The 20563-nt window shown below is 42.4% G+C and overlaps 1 protein-coding gene across 4 annotated transcripts in view; it reads left to right on the top strand.

The window, feature by feature from the left end:
- USP28 (ubiquitin specific peptidase 28) overlaps positions 1-20563 on the top strand; it is a 977853-nt gene that overhangs the window by 541545 nt on the left and 415745 nt on the right. For all 4 annotated transcript variants that reach the window (XM_069614230.1, XM_069614233.1, XM_069614232.1 and 1 more), the window contains exons 16-18: positions 9862-10090; positions 16590-16790; positions 18720-18859. In XM_069614230.1, coding sequence (XP_069470331.1) covers positions 9862-10090; positions 16590-16790; positions 18720-18859 — 570 coding nt within the window. The remainder of the gene's footprint in view (positions 1-9861; positions 10091-16589; positions 16791-18719; positions 18860-20563) is intronic.

Raw genomic sequence — 20563 nt, forward strand, 5'->3', positions numbered from 1 at the left:
GCTCTTCCACCTTTTTACTTAATTTAGAATTCTCTTGATGAGCTATCCTAAACTCTTCCCTCAATTTCTGAATCACTTCACCCAAATGTTCTGTATTAACTTCTGCTAGGTTCAACAACTAATGCGTTCTAAAATTGGCCTTTCATTCTGTCGGATCATGAAGATTCCGTCCGCAGGAGCTGCTGAACCCCACAGACTCCTCTGGATGTCAGATCCACAACTGAATATTTCATTAACAGCTGAGGTTTGAACACCGCCCAGGGGATAGGGGAAGTGGAGAAAATAACACATCATTTTGTCTCATAAAATTGACTTCTGGGTTTAAGAATATGCAAAGTTACATCGAATCACTTAAAATGTTCCCTTAACATTCCTCCCTGTTTTAAAGATGTAGGTTTACCTGTTTATCCTCTTCAAACTGTAGAGCGGATATTAACTTAATATTTTGCAGCTTTACTTAAATTCTTGGAGGAATGGTTAACCTTCTTAACTGAAGTCTTATATTGTTTTTTGTTTGTTCCTTATTGCCAACTGACCTTGAAAAGACCAGAGTTCCTTTTAACATTTTCCCTAGATGTCGTTGTACTGTTATATTCCTGAATTGCTCCCTCCTGAATACTTTTCTCTCCTGCTGACTTGCTAACTTGCTTTGTTCCTATCCTGGTTGTTTTAACAGCACTATACACTTTTGTGCATGCGTGATCTGAAAAGCAACTCAGCGAACTGAAGAATGTCTTTAAAGTACTCTAAACACAGGCGCTGCTCTGCACAATCGCCGTAATCTTTGAACTTAATCTGTTATGCGCATGCTCCGCTCTGATGGGTTACTCTGGAAACAAGGAATGTCTTAAGAAATACACTAAACACTGTCAGATGCGGTTCTGCACAATCGCTGTGCAACAGTGTTTTGAAACTTTTGATATGTGCATGCTTAGTTCAAGGAAAAACTCCTGACAGGCTTTCGCCAACAATGTATTTCTATTAATGCTTTGCGTATCCCTGAAATTGCAGTTCTGTGATCACATGACAAGCAGTACGTTAATCGTTTTCACTTCAAAGGCAACAGTGAACTAGCGATTGACACTAGATGAAAAGCTTCTTTACAGGAGTTTTGGCACGCACGCTGCTGTTTGCCTCACAATGTAATTCTGAAGTCACAGGGAGAAAAACAGTAGCTTGAAGCGCTTATTTAGAGATTCAGCAGGCAAATGAATATCCAACCTAAATAGTTAACTAAATACCTAAATGATGAATAAATTATTTCTAATAGAAAGTCACTTAAAAATATCTCCTAGAACAAGCTTGACATTTTCCAAAAATTTGCGGCACTCCCTCCAAATAGTCAGGATTTCATGTCCCATGTCATGTAAACCTTCTTGAAGAGTTTTCTTAGTTTTTTCTCAAACAGGTTCCTTAAAACAAGGGCCTGATCTGGAGCTTAAACTAAACAGGACCTTCTTGATTGAATAGGGACGATGAAAGGCAGTTTAGAATGTCAGTGGAGTCCAGAAGACCCTCTCTCCACTAATCAGTGACCAGATCCATCTCCTCCTGGATGGATGGGGAACTCTCCTTCTGATATATAACAGTTAAGATAAAACAAACTACATAAGGCCTTTTCTAAAATTGTTAATTCCACCTAAATTGAATCCCCTCCTAATTACCTTGTCATTAATGAAATATGCTCAAACCCAACCAAACCCCATATTGACATACAGACCTGACAGTATCTGCATGAAAGGGAAGAACAACAAAGATAAATGCATTGGTCTTAACCCCTAATCGTTTCCTTCTCACACCCCATAACTGTTAGACTGTATCTGAGGTTCTTCTGCGCAGAGCCCAGAGGAAGGCTTTATCATATGTAATGCAGTAGCTTAAACAACTTCATCAAGAATATGCTTTATTCTTCACTTGACTATGGAAACCTCTTCAAACAATAATTCTTGTCAAAAGTTCAACATGACATGTTGCCGTTGCTGCTATTGTATACTTTTTAGTCTTTAGCCCTCACCATATTTCCTTTTGGTACAAATAAGCTTGAAATTGATTTCTTAAGTATTTTTCAAAAGCAAAAAGCAGAATGTATCCTACTGCTGATGCATCTCGGAAAACTGGATAGTTTCCAGTCATAGTCTTTAACTCAAATGCCTTTGTATGCTAACTGTTTAAATGGGTTCCTTTTTAGGGAGAATTGAAAACCCCTCCTTAATTTCTGGAACATGCACCATCTCCTGTTTAAAATGCCTAAACAGTTGCTGTGCAAAAAACACTAGTCAAAGGATTTCTATTATTTTTTTAGTCGCTGTTCCATAAACGCTAACACATCTGTTAGGCAAAGTTTGTATGCGGTACCCTCTAGGACCACTACACACACCTAGGACTACAGGCGTAAGCAAAAGCAACCTTTGGTATAAGTCTGCACCACACAGTTTTTGGTAGCGAGCTGAGCAGCCAGGCTTTTCTCAAGAGGGAATGTGAGCTTGTAAGGGTGTTACACAAAGGTCTACAATCACAAGTATTCAGATAGACACTTTATACTCAAGGTTTCTTAGTAAAACACTTCTTAATTTATTACACAATCATTTATAAAGCATTCACTAAACGAGGCAACCAATATCACACACAAATATACTACAATACTGATTACTAAGCAGTTGAGCCCCCTTGAAGTCAGAGCAAAATAGCATTGAAGTAGGAGCAAAAAGGCATACATTGATAAAACGAATATTAGTTATTTTAAAACAGTGCAAATAGTTTGAATTCACCAGAGTTGATTCAATGCAATAGGTAGGCCAAAGTCAATGGGCTAGTGTATTGTATAAGCAAAAACAGTTCTGGTATTTAAAACGGAAATGTCTTAACCACAGTTCTTAGAAGTAGTTTACAGAAGAAAGGTTTGTATGTCGGGTCACAAGCTGACCAGGTCTGCAAGTTGCTAAAGTTCCACAAACCTTTGCGGTGAGAGTTAAGCTCTCTCGGTCGGGTTTTCACAGTACCTTATATTGAAGAAAAAGATGCAGCTGAAGACTCTATTCCTGGCAGTTCCTGCAGATGTTGCTGTTCCTGAGCCTCAGTCGTTGGGAAAAGGGGGGAGGACGTCGGGGGACTCCTGCACTGCACAGGGACTGGTCACAAAGCTGGCAAATTGGCAAATCTTCAATTCCGGTTGCTGTTTTTTCAAGCACCCAAGCTGGTGTCCTTCTCCGTGGTTAATCCTAACCAGCTCCGAGAATGCGAGTTGATTGGGCCTACCAACTCAAAGGAAGAAATCGTCCTTGAAGGGGCTTCTCTGTCGAGGTAAACTTGGTGATTCAGACCTGCAGCAGGGCTCCACCGGGCAAACCAACGGTCCAGTAGTTGCAGCAGCTGTCCTCTTCCAGCTCGGCTTCGGTTCTTTCGTTCCAGTGGTCGACTCTGCCTTTCAGTCCAAGAGACTCGCCTTTTAAACAGTTTTTTCCCATTCTTTCCAGCCTAGCTGTCACTCACCCAGCAGGGTGGGTGTCCTTGCCGGACAGTCAGCCAGCCAATCACGCCAGAGTGCATTTGTGTCTCCTAGGAGACTAAGCACGGGGAGTTTTGAGCACCTCCCTCACTTCATGCCCACCCCAGACACTCAGGCACCAGAGGCGATCTTCAGTCCTGAATCCCGCCAAAGGCATAGAAACAAAGGGACCAAACCTAGTTTGGCACACAGAGACAAATTCTAGAAGGACCTTTCCAAAAAGAAATGACGAAAAAAGATGACCGGGACCTGTTTAAACAAAGGGGGCTTAGGCGCCATCTTGTAAAACATGCCTTCTGCGATTTTTAGCTACCAGTGTTGGCAGTCGGGAAAAATCATGGTAGTTTGTTGTAAAACCACTGCCACCAGCCATTTCAATAGGAAAGGGTAGCACTTGACTGCTACATGAGTTTCTAGACCGGTAACCCCTCCAGCACTCTATCGTAAGATAGTCTGTGCTGGGTCTAGAAATTTAAAAAGACTAGTAAAGTCAATTTAACTTTACATTTCTGGGAAACAGTAGTTTATCCCAGAGAACGTAATTTAAACCTTGCCACAGCATAAAAGGCTTCGCTGTGTCACTGCACTGAAGGTGCTGTGTAACGCACATGAAAAGATGATGCCTATGGAGTTGTCTTAAAACACCATAATCAAAGAACACAAGAGTAAAACACACAGCAAAATACATGAGAGAGTGGGGAAAAAGGCACACACTCTCCAGGTAAAAAAAATCAACTCCTCAAAATCAAGCGAAGTTGCTGGGGGTCTCGAAGGTGAAGGGAATTAGCACATTTATGAGAATTCTTCCTAACACCTTTCACCTTCATAGCGGGACCTGGTCCTCTAACCTCCAATATGAAAATCGCCTCAATGACCTCCTTCCTCTCGCTGGAGCCTGACGAAGAACAGTAGCACGACGGAAGAAATCAGGATCCCAAGTACCACTGCACCTTCTGACTTGGAATCTGACTTAGCCGTGTTGGAAAAAATATGAAAACAGGAAATAAGTCTGTACATCAATTCCTTAACTACACTAAATGCATAGTGCTCTGATTCACTGCTAATACGAATGTTTCGAGCACATGTGCAGTATCAAAAACTGTTAAAGTGACTTCCTAATGAATCCGAAACTCTTCACTAGGCTAATTCTGTCAACAATAAACACCCTGGAAAGCAGGCTATGGAAACTTAAAACTATTTAAAGGTTTAACCACCGGAAATTGTACTGTAAATTTCTTAAGGGAGTCTTTACATTTTCACTTAGCTTCATGAAAGATGTACTAGCCAATCTTCTTCCAAAAGAAATCCTGTTTCTTAGGATTTTTCAACAAGTTCTTCCTTCCTGGTCATGTAAATGAGGACTAAAATTGGAGTTCAAACAAAACGCGACCTATGGCATGGACAGATCAAAATGAAAGGCAGTTTAGAATGAGAGGGTCCTTTGTCAGCTCTCATCCAATCAGGAATCCGGACCCTGACACCATCTTGAATTAGGAAGACTCCAGCACTCTGAATGGGACAAGTCAAGACCTAGCCAACATAGCACGATTACACTCATATGATACATTTCCTAGAGTACAAAAAGAAACATGTATGATGTAGGCCAGGAAGCAGGGAAACCTGATGCACGTTTCCTCCACAATGAAATCTTGTCAAAAGGCCTTTAATTAGGTTAAGAAATTGAGTGTCAGAAAAAGCCTTCTAATGAGTTTAATGAAAGGCAGTTAAAGAATGTTTTCAATCACAATTGCATGCTGCCTTCACACACTCCAACCAAATCGGCAACTAGTCTTCCCTACCTCATCTTGATTAGGGTCCGTGCCCACTGCCTGTGAGATGCGTTATGGAAAACAACTACTGACTGACCTCAAACACATCACGCGCTTCATCCTTCTTAGAGTGAAATACACCCATGGACCCTTAACCCCCACCAGCCCCGTTACCCCCCACTCTTATGTAGCACCACTTCCTTATCCCTTCTAGAATCAAAGGATCAGACACTCATACAGAACAATTAATAGGCTGGAAAGGCCTGGTTTAAATGTATTAACTTGAACACTCTGCTAATTATTAAGATGGCGGGTTTGGATTTTGGGAGGCCAATCTATTATGGTGAACAGAAAAGACACTAAAGTCTACCCAAACCCAATCAAGGTAAGTTCGCAGAGCGGCAAGGCATGGTCTCCGGAAAGGCGTGAGAGTGGTCTAAGCCTACAATGAGTCCTCGCAGCACACCACCAATAATTCCATTTCGGTCAATACAAAAATTACCAATGATTATTAGGCCTGTATGATACACACTAAGAAAATGAAACCTGTAGGTAAATATTGCTACACTCTTAATATAAAGCAAATATATACATTCACCCTTGGGAAAAGAAAGAACGCATTTGATTCAAACCCCATTGTAAAACAGGTAAGTAACAGATTTATGCAGCTCAATAGGCACTTTAGAGTAACCCAAAACAGTTCCCTAGCCCTCAGTATTCAAGGTGTTCAATGTTTATTCAGATTACAAAAATCCATCAAACAACCCATAATAAACCACAAATATAATAAAATCAAGAGATAAAACAAAGCATATCACATAGAAGGGTGCAATTAGGATTGAATCACCTTCACATTGTCACAATAAAAACATAAAACCAGTTAGTAAGTTCAGAAATAGAGCATGCTACTGCATATGTTTTTCAGTGCCATGCAACTTTCAGAAAGCTAGCAAGGGCAGAGGCAACTCCTACGCTACAGAGGGACAGTAATAGCAGGAGTGCCGCTCTTCAGTGTCATAACCCACTGGACCTAAGAACATTTAATAGGTATTTTCTCTGGATGTCCTCGTAGAGAGGGCAAAACAGCACTAAGTGCAGCAATGTTTCTAACTCTCCACACCAGCAATTGCCACCACCCGAATTTTGTGCACCGGTCTACTTGCATGTTATAGCTTTTAAGTGAAAAGCATTGAACCAGGTCCTGGACAAAAGAATATGGTGATAGTTGAGTCTACAGTGAGATACTCCACTAAGCGTCCAGCATGGCACATCGTGAGATGCATTCTAACAAAGGGTTTGCCCAGAATTGCCTTCTAGCAGATAGTAACCCAGGCAGACTAACATTTTGTTTTAAGAAACTGGATGAGCAGGCTTGCAGTGCTTTCTAGATTATCATAATAGCAAGCCAGCCCCATGGAGACCAACACTCTTTTAATGGAGACTAATTCTGTATGAGTTCCCCAGATTCAAAAGATACTTGAGCAGTAGTCTGTTAGTGTCCCCACTTTATCGGTCCACACAGATCACCACATCTTAATAAATCTTAGTGTTCGTACGTCTGTGAGGAAGGGTAGGCCTGTTTCCAAGTATAGTGGGTATGTTGCAGTAGTTGGAGAAACACCAAGGAGGCAAGCAACAAAAAGGTTTTACTCCCTCTGTAAGGTGTCCAGATTCCCACAGCCCCATAGCTCACACTCATAGGTGTGCACTAGTAAGTCCAGCCTTAAAATGGTTTTGGGTTTTGTGCCTCAAAGACGTCACTTGCAAAGTTTTACCTTTCAGAAAGGTTTGTGATTGTACAATGCCAGTGGTTATGATACAAACTTCAAAAGTAAAGTTCAGGTAAGTATACTCACTCAACCACGTGAACTAGGATAGGCCTAGGAGGGAATCCTTGACCAGGCCTCCACCAACCAAAGTCAGGAAAGAGTGAGATAGGGACAGTACTTTACACCCATGTAACCCTTTCGAGAACAGGGAGGTTAGGGGTGCGGGGAGACAGGTATGTATTTTAACTTAAACGTTTAACTTACCTTCCCGACTCAGATTTCTACAGAAACCACTGCTGAGGTTCTGGAATCCACTGGGATACCATCTTCTGTGCTTGGACCCATCAATGGAGGTACAGGATTTGCAGGTGCAGAGCTCACTTTTGGATGTAGGATTTCGTTTCGGTCGGTCGCTGTGCTTGAATCTTTCAAGGAGAAGAAAAGATTAAGACTATTGCGGAACAGGTGTCCTCAGGACAGGTAGTTAAGAAGACTGATTGCAATGGGATTCACCACGGCCAATCCCTGTTATTGATGGCACTTAAGGGGAAACTCTATACCTAACCTTATTCTTGTTGCTGAGCATTTTACTTAATGTTGGATGATTTCCTACATTTTCCTGCAATTCTGAGACCATATTTTGCCAAACTGGCTGGATGCATTGTCTTGGGCTGATCTACGGTTTTGGATTTCTGCTGCTGGTAGTCTGTCCCATCCCATGGAGTGGTGTTGAGACTCCAACACTGTCCCCTCATCTGTTCTTCAGGAGCGCCCTGGCTCCCCTCCACTGTCTCTTCGTGGGACTGTCTCCTAAGGGCGGGGCACAATTTTCGTCCTTTGTTTCGTCTGGATCCTGCTTGCCGGATTCCATTACTGCCCCCTATTCTTCTTTGCGACTGATTTTTCTTCTGGCTTGAGGGACTCGCTCATGGGAATTCATTGTGTTTTTCTCCATTGTTTGGGTCATTTTTGGACCAGGGTTGAAGTCCTTCGGAACTATAACCGCACATAGTAAAGAAGCCCTGTACCCATCTGGGTGATTTGCAATTTAAGAACAGTCTTTCTGGAAACAAACCATGCGAGTACATACCTCTGATTCTTGGGGTGGTGCCTTATGCTCTATACTCTCTGGGGTCTTTGGACCTGGTTGGGACATTTGGGAAGTGAGTCTTAAACGCATTTCTTTTTGGTTAACATTGGGGGGGGAGGACGGGCATCATTGTGTTCTGCATCATGTTCTAGGGCTTGTGGTTCTTGGACTAACCTCTGGATCACTTATCTTATTCTCTCTTCCTTGGGATTCTTTTCTGCCAAATCCGCACCTGTGGGGTATAGCTGGGACTTGCCTGTCTTTTCCCCCATACAGGCGGATTGATTATAGACTTTGGCCTATTTACGTCTATTGAACTTTACTCTCACCTTAAAACTCTCCAAAAATGACCTTGGGGGGTACTTAACTGCCCCTAGATATTTTTCCTGTATCTGGTTTGGGTCTTGAGAAGTTGAGGCCAAAGAGTATTTTTCCAGTGTATTATTAATGCATTTTTAAAGTCTTGCTCTCCACTTCAACTGTGAATACATATTTAGACTGTAACTACTTTTGGTAACAATGTAAATGTGTTTCCCTGATGTCTGCTGCAGTATGTACCTGGATTTTAGTGGCAGTTTTGTTTTTGCCATGATATGATATGATAGGTTATTTATAACACGCTTAATGCCCAGAGGTTTCTAAGCGCGGACCCAGGGATCGAACCTGTGTTGCTCAGTGTCGTCTTGCTTCCAAGGCGAGCACGTTGCCCCTGAGCTGTCCTCCCATCTGGACCCAGTGTGTATGCTTGTGTTTCCATAATACAATGTCCCAGATGGGTGGAAATAATGTGACTTTGTTGGTTTTGCACTATGGAATGTGATTATTTTAGCTATGTTTAATGTCTGTTTCCCCCCACCCCCACCCTTTGCAACTGTGTTGGTACCTATCTCTAGATAGAGGACCCAAATTTAAGTATAGGGGTGAAGAGATTCCCCAGTGACATGTGCTGCTTTATGATATTGTATGTATTTTTATGCTATGGGTTGTGCGCTGAAGTACTTATTTAACAAAAAGAAATGTATATATTTGTACCATAATAAATGTGTATTTTTCAGCAATCCGGTGTTGTATATTCTGTGGATAAGTGTGTGGACTAATTGTACTTTGTGTCAGCTCCCCGCAAACTCCCTTCATGGAGATGAGCCTGATTGCTCTGCCACTCTACTCATTTTGAGAGAATTGGCTTTCTTTTGGGCTGGGTGCTCTGTCCCTCCTTAAGATAAGTGGCTGTACAGGCTTCACGAGGCATGCACACAAAAATGCCTATGCCTTGTGGTTATATTTTTGAATCCGCTATGTTTAGATATATATCTATTTTAAATATGTCACACTAGAAACATAGCAAAACGTTTTGCAGTAGGTGATTCTCTGCGTTCTTCCTACTTTATTAGTCTGTTAACAATGTTTCTGAACTTTTAGTAACTTGACTATTACTACTCCACCTTAGACATTTTTCCTCCAATTGCAACTCGAATAAAATGTAATCTAATGTAGAACTGCACTTTATATTATACCGTGTGATGCAGTGTGTTTTTATTTTTTATTTGTAAACGTTGTTGAAAACCATCAACATCCAATGCTGGAAATGACTCCCATAGTTCATCTACTGTATCCTATGTTTCTGGATCCTTTATCAGATTGTGATGGTTTGAATTGATCTGACAGCCGAAAGAGTGACTTGGTCATAGATGTGACGGGTTCCCTTTTCATTTGTATCTGTCTGCCTAGGTTCCCTATCGCCTGCACGCTGTCTTGGTCCATGAGGGGCAGGCGAATGCCGGCCACTACTGGGCGTATATTTACAGCCACATCAGCAGGAGCTGGCTTAAGTACAATGACATTTCCGTGACCGAGTCATCTTGGGAAGAGCTGGAGCGGGACTCCTTTGGTGGCCTGAAGAACGCCAGTGCATACTGCCTGATATATATTAGTGACCAACTACCACATTTCAATGCAGGTAGATGCAGCTTATGATTTATAACCGTCTCTCGCACAAGTGTGGTGTTGAGCAAAAGACTTGGACCACTGGTGGAAGTTTCACTAATCTGTATATATTTCCAAAGTGTAATTTAAAAAGAAAAACATTCATGCTGACAGTAAATGATAGCTATGTTAATGAATCTCGTATATTGTGCCTGTGTTAAAAGAAGGTATCATTTATTGTTTGTTCAAATGTCTTTGTAGGGCATTGTCATGTGTTCTGTAATTTTTGTCCACTCAAACTATGATATCTAAGATTTAGTTTTTCTTAAGTTTTTTCCGTTTGGCAGTGCAACATTTTTCACTTGAGTTAAATCATTATTTGGGATGAAGTGTTGAAAGGATGCTTATGATAAAATGTATATTATGATATAATGTGGACTGGCAGACTGTGTTTTTGGAAGATGAGCTGTGAGTTGAGGGATTCGGCCATTCCACAACAATGCACTTCACTTGGGTTGTAGGTCTCCTGGTATTCGCAGTATGCAGCTCTGGAAAGTCACAGGACCTCGAAAGATGGCTCGGATTGTAGTTTTCGTCTTGGGACTGGTTGTTGACACCAGTCAAATGGAAGGAGTCGTCCTCTTCGGAGCTCCCCTGTCGCATAGAAAACTGGGTCAAGACAGCAGTGGCCGCTTGGAAGTGTTGCAAAGTGTCTGCAGGCATCTCTGGTAATCTTCAGTTACTTCTTCAGTTACTTCAGCTTCTAGCGGTCGACTTGCCTTTCTCCTCGGGAACCTAACCTTTTATTCAGTTTCAGCACACACTCCTCTGCAGTCTCTCTCAGCAGTTTACAGAAAGGGGCGCCCCCCAGTGGGTACTGGGACAAAGCACAGGAGAGTGAAGAACTCCTCCCCCACTTCCTGCCTGCCCAGACACACTGGAGTCTAGGCGGGGACACCCAATGGTTCCAGCCAAAGGCAAAACACTCAACAGCCACGCTAGAAATGGCAAAAAAAGAAAGGAGCCACCAAGTTATTACTTAGGTGACCCGATTGTGCACAACCGAGGCTATGAACATAGTCTGTGGTCAAATTTAACACACTAGTTGGTAGAACACGTCCACTGCCACCAGCCATAAATAGAAGGTTGTTAGGCAAGAATTGATGTAGTAACCTTGTGGGAGACTACACAACACTTGTCCTCTTGGTATTACATAACCCACCTTTTGGGTATAGGTCTGTACTACCTAAGTTGGTAGTGTGACTGAGCAGCTTGGCTTATCTCATGAGGAGTAAATGTGAGCTGTAGGGCTGTAGCAATGAAATCCACCAATACAAGTAGCCAAGTAACACTTACACTCATGGTTTGTAGTTATAAATATTTATTTAACAGCAGTTTTTAAATAAGCATTCTTTAAAAAGGGCAATGTATGCAACAATCAAATATATTTTAAAATACTTTTTCCAGAATCAACACAAAGCTAATAGATACTTTTTAGAGATGCTTTATTCACACTTCTTACACCCTGAGGTAACTTCACTAACTATGACAGTAAAGGCATGTATATCTCACTAGTACACTTTGTAGATGGTTGGTAGAAAGGAAAGATTAAGGGAAGGAAAAAGGTTAAACAGGTTCTCAGAGCATGTGAGCACTTTATCAAGTCTAGATAAAAACCTTTCACAGCAATAATAGTTTAAAACCAAGTTATCACTGCTGAGGGACAGTACATATCAAAGTCAAATGGACTAGAAGAGTCTGCAGGGAGCCAGGACAGCCAAAGTCAATTGGAGCACATTCTATGGAGCTGAGGCACTTCTTAGATAGCAAAGTCTTACACAAAGTTGGAGAGTTTGTTGAAGAAAATCACTGTAGGGTCACAAACTGTTACACTTGTGAAGAGTGGAGCTGAAATCAAAGCAAAGTCGCAACTGCAAGTCTCAACTGAGAAGAGCAAAGCTAGAGACACTGAGCTAAATACCCCAAGTCGTAACAGTACCTTTGGTTAGAAGAAGAGTGGTCTAGGTAGCTTCTGTCTGGTTGCAATGATGCAGATCCTGAGTTCTTGGGCCTCAGTCTTGAGGACAAGGAGGACGTCTGGAGGCAGCAATTTGGAGGTCGGCGGCAGCTACGGGATCTCTTCAGATCAGCGGCACTTTGCGGTTTCAGCATCACTGCGGATCCTGGACACTGGTTGGGCTTCCTTCACTCCTTGAGTCCTGCACTCTGGTGAGGGGACTTGAGCTCTGGTCTTCCTGCTTCCGAAGGGTCCTGGCATTCACGTTGCACTCGACTACAGATTTCTTGACCCCTGGCATTCACTTCCTGCAACAGCAAAAAAGTACAGCCAATCTGGGTAGGTGGTCCAGTGGAGTTCTTCTTGGAGTTAATTCGTCCCACTAACCCAAGGGAAGAAGTTGTCCCTTCTGGCGCTTCTTTTGTCAATCAGAAAAAGGAGTTTCAGCACAGCAGCAGGGCTTCACCGGGCAATTCAAAGGTCCAGGAGGAGGCAGAGCTTTGTTCAGTTTCTTCATCGGGTTGTTCTTCCCAGTGGTCGACTCCATCTTCAGTCCCAAAACCCTCGACTTTTAAGCAGGTTTCTCCCATTCATGCACAGCCTAGCTGTCACTCAAACAGCATGATGGCTGTCCTGAAAGGACATCCAACCAGTCAATCAGGGCTTGTTGCATTCAGGCATTCCTAAACACAAAGGACAGGGGAGTTTCGGGAACCTCCCTCACTTCCTGTCCTTCCAGACACACTGGAGCCAAAGGCAGGTTTCAGTACTGAAGCCCACCGAAGGTAAAATGAACAAAGGGCTCAATTCGGGCTTGGCGCGCAGAGTCTAACCCAATAAAGACCTCACAAACAGAAAATGGCAAAAAAAAAACACTGGGGCCAATTTGATAAAATGGTCACCCATGGATGTTATAGTGCAGCTGAGGATTCAGCCTACAGTAGAAAAGCACAATGGTCGCAACATTAAACCACTGCCACCAGCCATTTAAAGTAGTGAGGGTATCATAACATTTTTTACATGAGTAGGTAGGAAAAGGGGCTACTAGGTAACCCACCAGCACTCCACTATTCTTGGGAACAGTAGTTCACACAAGAAAAGGTATTTAAACCTTATGAGAAATCTAAAGGATTCCCCTGTGACACTGCACTGAAGGTGCTGTGTGTCACCATACACAAAGTAGATGCCTATGAAGTTTGTCGCACCCCAAAACACAAAGGAAACAAATAATCCAAATCAGGTCAAAACACGTGAGAGATGGAGGAAAAGAGCTCACTCACTCCAAGGTTAAAATGAAAAAGTCCTGAAGTCCAGCAAACGAGCTGGGGGTCTCTAAGGTTGAAGGGAATTAGCACAGAAATGAGATATCTCCCCAACAAAGGTTGTATCTGTGACTAAAAAGTCACTGGAGCAGAGAGAAGGGGGATACTAAGTATACCCTTGGCACTCCACATAAGGTGGTGTGTGTCAAGCTCTCACAAAAAAAGTTTTAGGAAAGATACTAAGAACAGTAGAAAGTAAGGAGAAAGAGAGAATCTCAAAGGACCACCCAAAAAGTTCCTAGGAGCTTTGTGCTGCAAAAGTAAAATAAAGATGCCATAAGAGAGATGGAGGAAAGTAAACTCGATAGTAAAGGTAAAACACAGAACAGAGTTCCAAAAGACAAAGACCATAAGAATGAATGTGTGGAAAAAAGTCTCCACTCATTTACGATTGAAAGAAAAAGATCCAGAAGTCCAGAAAAAAGTGCTGGGGGGGCCCTCTAGGAGAGGGGATGAAGCATGACAATGATAAACATCCCTAACAGCTGGAGGGACCCAGGTCACCTATCAGAAGACCTGCAACATTCAAACCCTCAGTGCATTTGCCACCATGGATGGCCAGCACACGTACAGTCATGACATTGCTCAGGTTTGTATTGTCTGGGTCGTTGGTCCCTTCCCCAAGCCAAAGCTGTTTTAGGCTCAGAGGCTGCTTCCCAGTCTCTGGGAAGGATGATATATGGCTATTTCCTGTCCCTGCCTGGGAGGAAAATGGGCAACAAATCCAGTGAGCCAAAAAGACAGGGCTTAAATGATGAGGTTAGCCCTTTTACCACTGTAGTGGTAAAATGGATACCATGCTGAAAATAGAAGAGGTCCACAAGAGTTCACTTAAAAAATGTAAAAATAAGGTACCGCTGCCACTGGGATGTCTGGCCTACACGGAGTATGGGTCTCAATGCCCATAAAGTAAAAAATGAATGGGGAACTGGGTTCATCAGCACTACTGTCCATAAGGGAGGAAGGAGTGCTATTCAATAGACATTACGGGGCACTGAATACCCCTGCATTGGTAGCCTTATGGACTAAATAATGGTCCCACAGCAAAAAGAGTGAGGTTAAAAATAATTCAACAGACAAAAATGTCTCCTGTTTACACAAAGTGTCCGCAGACCTGCTGGGAGCCCCATTTGAAAGTGGTGGAAAAGCTGCATAAAGAAACACCCTTTCCTACCTGTCCTCTTAAGTGTGCATCATGCGTTGTGGGTGCAGTGCCTGGAGGAGGGATGTATAAGGCCAGCCAGAGTGTAGGCTCTGGTGACTGAGGATGTAGGTTAATATTGTGACTTTTCAGCACGGCTTTACTATTTGCTAGTTGTATGTTTTGTGGTTGTATTTGTCTGTTGTGTGTGCAAAGCAGGGTGGTATACAGTGTTTATATAGCATCTGTTATAGTGAATGCACATATCTTGAGTATTTTATAATGAAAACCTTTATAGTGAATGCATTTTGGGGTGGGGTAAAGGGTTACAATTTTTCAGAAAATTTTTGGGGTGGGTTTTTAGGGGTGGTTAATGGGGTTTTGCGGGATGGACTCCCACTCCAAAAAAATGCATTCACTATAAAGGTTTTCGTTATAAAATATTCGAGATACGTGCATTCACTAAAACGGATTTCGATATAAAGACATGTAACCAAGCAGGGTATGTTTTCACTTTTATGTGTTGCCTTTTCCTGTTGGGTTGTGTGCAGAGGATATTGATATTTTATTTGTATTGCGCTTGTACACAAGTGTTTCAGAGCGTGACGAGGCAAGAGAGGAAAACGGGGGTGAACAAACGACGATCTTACTAGGCCTCGTGACCTTGAGAACGCGCAAGTGAATGGGAGAGGGAAAGGGGAAAAAGTGCAACGGGGGGAGGTGGAAAGTGCTCAGCAAAAGGAATAAAAATAAATAAAACATAATTAAACGCAGGGTGAGCAGGTACCTGGCCCGAAAATCAGAGGGTGATTAGGTGCACGATGCTGAGACAGAACAGATCAGCAGGGAGAGGAGGAGAGAAGGCAGAAACAAAGAGGAAGGTCTTGAGGTGCTTCTGGAACCGTAGATGGTTCTCCTCAAGTTTCAGAGTAGCTGGGAGGCTGTTCCAGAGGGAGGCCCCAGCCGAAGACTGAGATCTACCCCCAGCTTGTTTCTTTGAAAACGACTGACCGTGAGGGAGTAAGAGGTGGAGGAGTGAAAAGCTCGGGAGGGAAGGTATTTACGGAGGGAGAGCTGAAGGTATTTTGGGCCCAGACCCCAGAAAGCCTTGTGGACAATGCAAATGGTCTTGAATGTAACCGTTGCATCCACTCGAAGCAAATGGAGAGTTTTCAGAGCTGGAGGGATACTATCCCAGGGCTTGAGGCCAAGGACAAGTCTTGTAGTCCTGTTATAGATTAGTTGCAAAGGGCAAAGAGTGGAGGCAGAGAGGTTTAGAAAGAGGCTGTTGCAATAATCCAACCTAGAGAGAACCGGGCTCGAGAGACAGTGAGCTTCTGGGGGAAGGAGAGGAAAGGCAGAATACCTCTGAGGTGCAGTAAGAAGTTTGACTTTTTAGAGACATCAGAGATGTGGGCAGAGAAGGAAAGCGTGGAGTCAAAGATGACCCCCAGGTTCTTAGCCTTCCTGTGCGGTAGGAGGCCGGCCAAAGAGTGACAGGAATAGAGGATGAAGGTGTGCCGATGAGGAGGATCTCCGTCTTGCTTGTGTTCAGGCAGAGATCATTGGCGGCACACAAATCCTGAATGGCAGATAGGCAATCAGAGATGAGAGAAGGAGAAGAGGTGGCCGAGGGAAGCCTGAAAGTGAGTGGTCATCAGCATAGCACTGAAAATTTGAGCAGAAAATTTGATTGCGTGGTCTTTGTACCTTTTTATCTTTTGAATTGGAATACAGAGAGGGCAGTTCTACTTTTGTTTTCCATTGCATGTGGTAAAATAGGATACAAGACTGGCAGTAGGGTGTGTGTGTACTGAGTGGGGGTGGCTGTGGGGTTAGATTGATGAGGGCACGCAGGTTTTCAGTTCTCAACCAGATTGAGGAAAGAGGTATAAAGATGTATATGTTGTCAAACTATAAAATGATTTGGTTATCTTTACTTAAAAAAAGTGTAGTGTTCAGTCACTCAGTAATTTTAGCGTATTAGCTCTTCACTCATTGAGATGGTGACCTGTTTTTTGTTGCTATTTTAATGGACCCAATTATTTTCTAGAGGATACTGATGCAGAAACTGGACTGGCGTGTAGTACCATCTGTAGTCTTTCTCCAGGACTAAAGCGTTATGTTCGGGAGGACAATCGAAGGTTTGAGCTGGAAGTTGAAGAATGGGAAGAGGAGCTAAAGCACAAGATTCCACAGATAGTACCGGCAGCTGACTCTGAATCCGAAGAATTCTCTTCGGCTCCAAGTGAAGGTTTGTTGATGAATTTAGTCTTCCTGCATTGTTTACATTATCGGGAAACCTTGATCACACTTAATGACCACTACAGCTTTAAAGGTAGTCGGGAATGGTGTCTTTTCTATACCTAAATGACACCATGTAAGTGGCCAAACATGTACTGGTTCTGTTTGAGGATTTTGAAGTAGTCTAGTCTCAAATGTTTCCACCATTAGATTCTGTAACAGTCTGTCTTTCAGGACAAATTAATTGGTGCATTAAATGCTGCCGTGGTGCGAGTTTACAATTATTGTGAGTACCTCTAGGACGTGGACTTCAAAATCCTCTGCAATTCATAGGTCTTACTAAGTGTGAAGACATCCAGCTTTTCTGAAGTTCAGTCACTTCACCATTGACTCCATTAAAATTCCTGTCTCAGATTCTGTCAAAACTCTAGGAGTCCACCTGGATTCCAGCCTATCCATGGATAGACAAGTCAACGCAATAGCCTCCGCAGCTGCATATCATGCCAAACTTATCAACACAGTCAGACCGTTTCTCTCCAAAGAGAACTGCACCAACATAGCCAGAGCCATCGCCGGCTCTAGGCTAGACTACTGCAACGTACTCTTTCTAGGAACCTCCAATAAAAACTTAGAGACTACAAGTAATACAGAACAATGCTCTCCGGGCAGCCCAAGGCATTGCTAAAAGAGAACATTTCTGAGGCCAGAAAACTAGCCCACTGGCTCCCAATAAAGGAAAGCATCGTATTCAAAGCCCTGACACTGACCCACAAGTGCATTCACCTCACTGCTCCTGCCTACCTCTCACAAAGGATTCACCCCGTCTCCACTACCATGCCAACCAGATCACCGTACACCAACATGCTCTCTGTGCCACTAGTAAAAAGAGTCAGAGTGAGCGGATCCAGCTTCCCTTATCTCGTGCCCACTCACTGGAATGCCTTACCTCCCACTATCTCCCTCCCTCACCACCTTCCGCAAAACTCTGAAAACTACCTCTTCACATAAGGCCTGACACATCCGCATGAATACTTATCATATAAGTTGTAATATATGACCAATTGCAATATCTGTAACAGTATGATGATTTGTAGTATTCATAATGTGTCAACAACCGCTATCATGCCTGTACCCTTTAACTAAGTTATTGCAAGTAACAGCGCCTCAATGCCCCTGTGCTGCTTGCGCGCTATATAAATATAAATAAATAAGTAAATAAAGTTTTTAGGGAGTGCAATATTTTAAAGTGTGAGATCATGATTTGTCATTGCCATACTGGCTTTTAACATCTTAATAATTTGTTTCATATAGTGGTCATTAAATACAAAGTTGTGGAAACTTCTTCAAAATGAGCGCTCACTGGCAGTCCATGATTAAGAGGCAGATTTTGTTACAAAATAAATATACTTATGCTCCCTTTACTAGAAACAAGAACCTTGAACATTATACAGATTAAGGCTAGCATCTACTGAATAATATTCCTATGGCTGCACTGAGAGGAAATAAGGAATGGATAGTTAAGAGGTTTTTAATAGAATAAAGTGAATCTATTCTTTGGAATGCTAATACAGCACCATAAAAGCACAATATAAAACAAACAATAGCAAATGATAAAACCACATGTCCCTATTTGTCTTCTCGCGTTAATCGCCTGAGAAATTTAAAGCACAGTGTCACAAAATTAGTCATCAACTACATAATTTAGCTCTTATTTGTTCACACTCAGATCTGGGAAAGGCTTTTCAGAGGCATGTCTTAGGTCAACGTTTTCCAAATTATCCAGTGTTGCAATTCACTGAGCTAAAGAAGGTAATGTGAATCCACATCTGGCACGTTATTCCTTTTTTCAACTACTAAATCCAAGCAACCATCCAACTCCTATCTATTTGGGTTGTTGTATAAAATATTTGTAATAGAACACTTTTCTTTTTGTACACAGAGCCACCGTGCACTACTAGCAACCAAGAACGATCCCTTTCGTCTGACAATGCCATCTTCACCAAGGAGCAGACAGCACAGGCAATTGCAAACACTGCAGAGTCGTTTGAAAAGCACGGGGTGGAAGCAGCCCTAACGGAGGTGAAATGATTGCTCAGAACTTCCCTTTGTGCCTTGGCTCTTGTTTAGTCCATCGACCATGCTCATTTCTTACCCTGTAGAGCAGTCTTTATACTGAATGATGGAGGTTGAAAGCAAATGACTCTGCTGCTGTTGTGACAAATGTATTGCCATTTAATAGTACATTCATTTAAAAAAAATAACTTTGAAGTTTCCTTCACTGTCTCATTTGTCTTCTTGAAAGTGTTCTGTTGCTAGTCTTCCAATAGCAGCGGGAATTTGTTTCATTAACATTTTTAAGGACAATACCTTTCGAATCAAGACTGATCCACTGATGGACAGCACACATTCCATTGGAACTACATTTGCAAATGCCTGCAGTTTCAGTTGTGTACATTCTCCAACTTCTTGGTGGATTGCTGCACCATTCAATCTTGGTCGAAGGAAGACCTTAACTTCCTTCCGCCTCGATCTGATTCTGCTATGAGCAAAGAATTAGACTGCCATTATACTTATTCTTTCTCTTGTAGTAGATATTGTGCATCCTCCCAGGTATCGTTGCTTGTCTACGGTGCTTCTCCCTTTAGTGATTCCTCCCACTTCTTTCTGCATATAAAATGTCAGCCGGTTAGGACAAACCACAGTATTTCGCTTTGAGTTGTTTGTATTGAATGTGTCAATGTCAGGCTGAGCCTTGAAGAGATATCCGCAGGGGCTGTTGAACCCTGACAGATCCACAAAGGCGTGGAGCACTTAACCAATTTATATACAGCTAAGCACACCTCACCCCTGGGGAAAAGGGGAAGTGGACAAAACAAAAAATAAGATTCATTCTGAGCCCTCTGGGTGATCTGTTGTGGAAGAAAAAGAAAGCATCGGAACTGTTAAATAATAACGATCTAAATCCTTCCTAAATTCCAAACCCAAATATACAAGATTTATACCTGTTATTCCTCTGCTGATTGCCCAGATGAAGTTCTTTGTATTTTCAACTGGACTTGTAGGTGAAGGTATGTATTCTAGTGTTAATATTCTTCTTTCCTTTTCTTCAGCTCTTTAAACTAAATACTTGCTAGGGTTCTTTACATATTAACTTTGCCAACTGTGCTGCTTGTTCATTTTCAGTTAAACATGAGAAACTGTTGATTTTATCCAGAGTCGCTTAGCTCATCTATTCTTCTTAGGACAGAAGTTTGTTTTGTTATTAAAAAGAACATTTTCATTGCACCAGACTACAATGGATTACCCTTTTGCATTACGAATCCCCTCACCTTCATGTAGCACTGCTAAATTTGCTTGCGGCACACTCCCACGCTCTCCTGTCTCCATGGAATGTGTAAAGTGGTCGCTGCGCAACCAGCATATAAACATAAAGAAATTAAACCTAAAAGAGCTTCCACGCTCCGGCTCTACCTGAGATTTCTAGTGAAGCCGTGAAAGGCTCACCATAGCTCGCGTTTAAGAAAAAATAAAAGAAACTGACTTCAAGGAAGTCGCTGCGCATGCTACATTCAAGAATCCACTCGGAGGTGAAATGACACGCACAGCCTTCGTTTTACTTCAGTAAACAAACGCTGTGTGTGCGTAGATTCTTTTTGCTCTTAAATACTGATCGCACAGTAAAGTAGCGCGAACAGGAAAACACGCGCACTGTTCAAAACTGATTATGACTGTCAAATGCTAAACTAACATCAGTCTGTCAGCATTTTAATCAATTTTCCAAAA

Source organism: Ambystoma mexicanum, chromosome 9 (genome assembly GCF_040938575.1).
Source record: "Ambystoma mexicanum isolate Mex_15411 chromosome 9, UKY_AmexF1_1, whole genome shotgun sequence".
Taxonomy (NCBI): Eukaryota; Metazoa; Chordata; class Amphibia; order Caudata; family Ambystomatidae; genus Ambystoma; species Ambystoma mexicanum.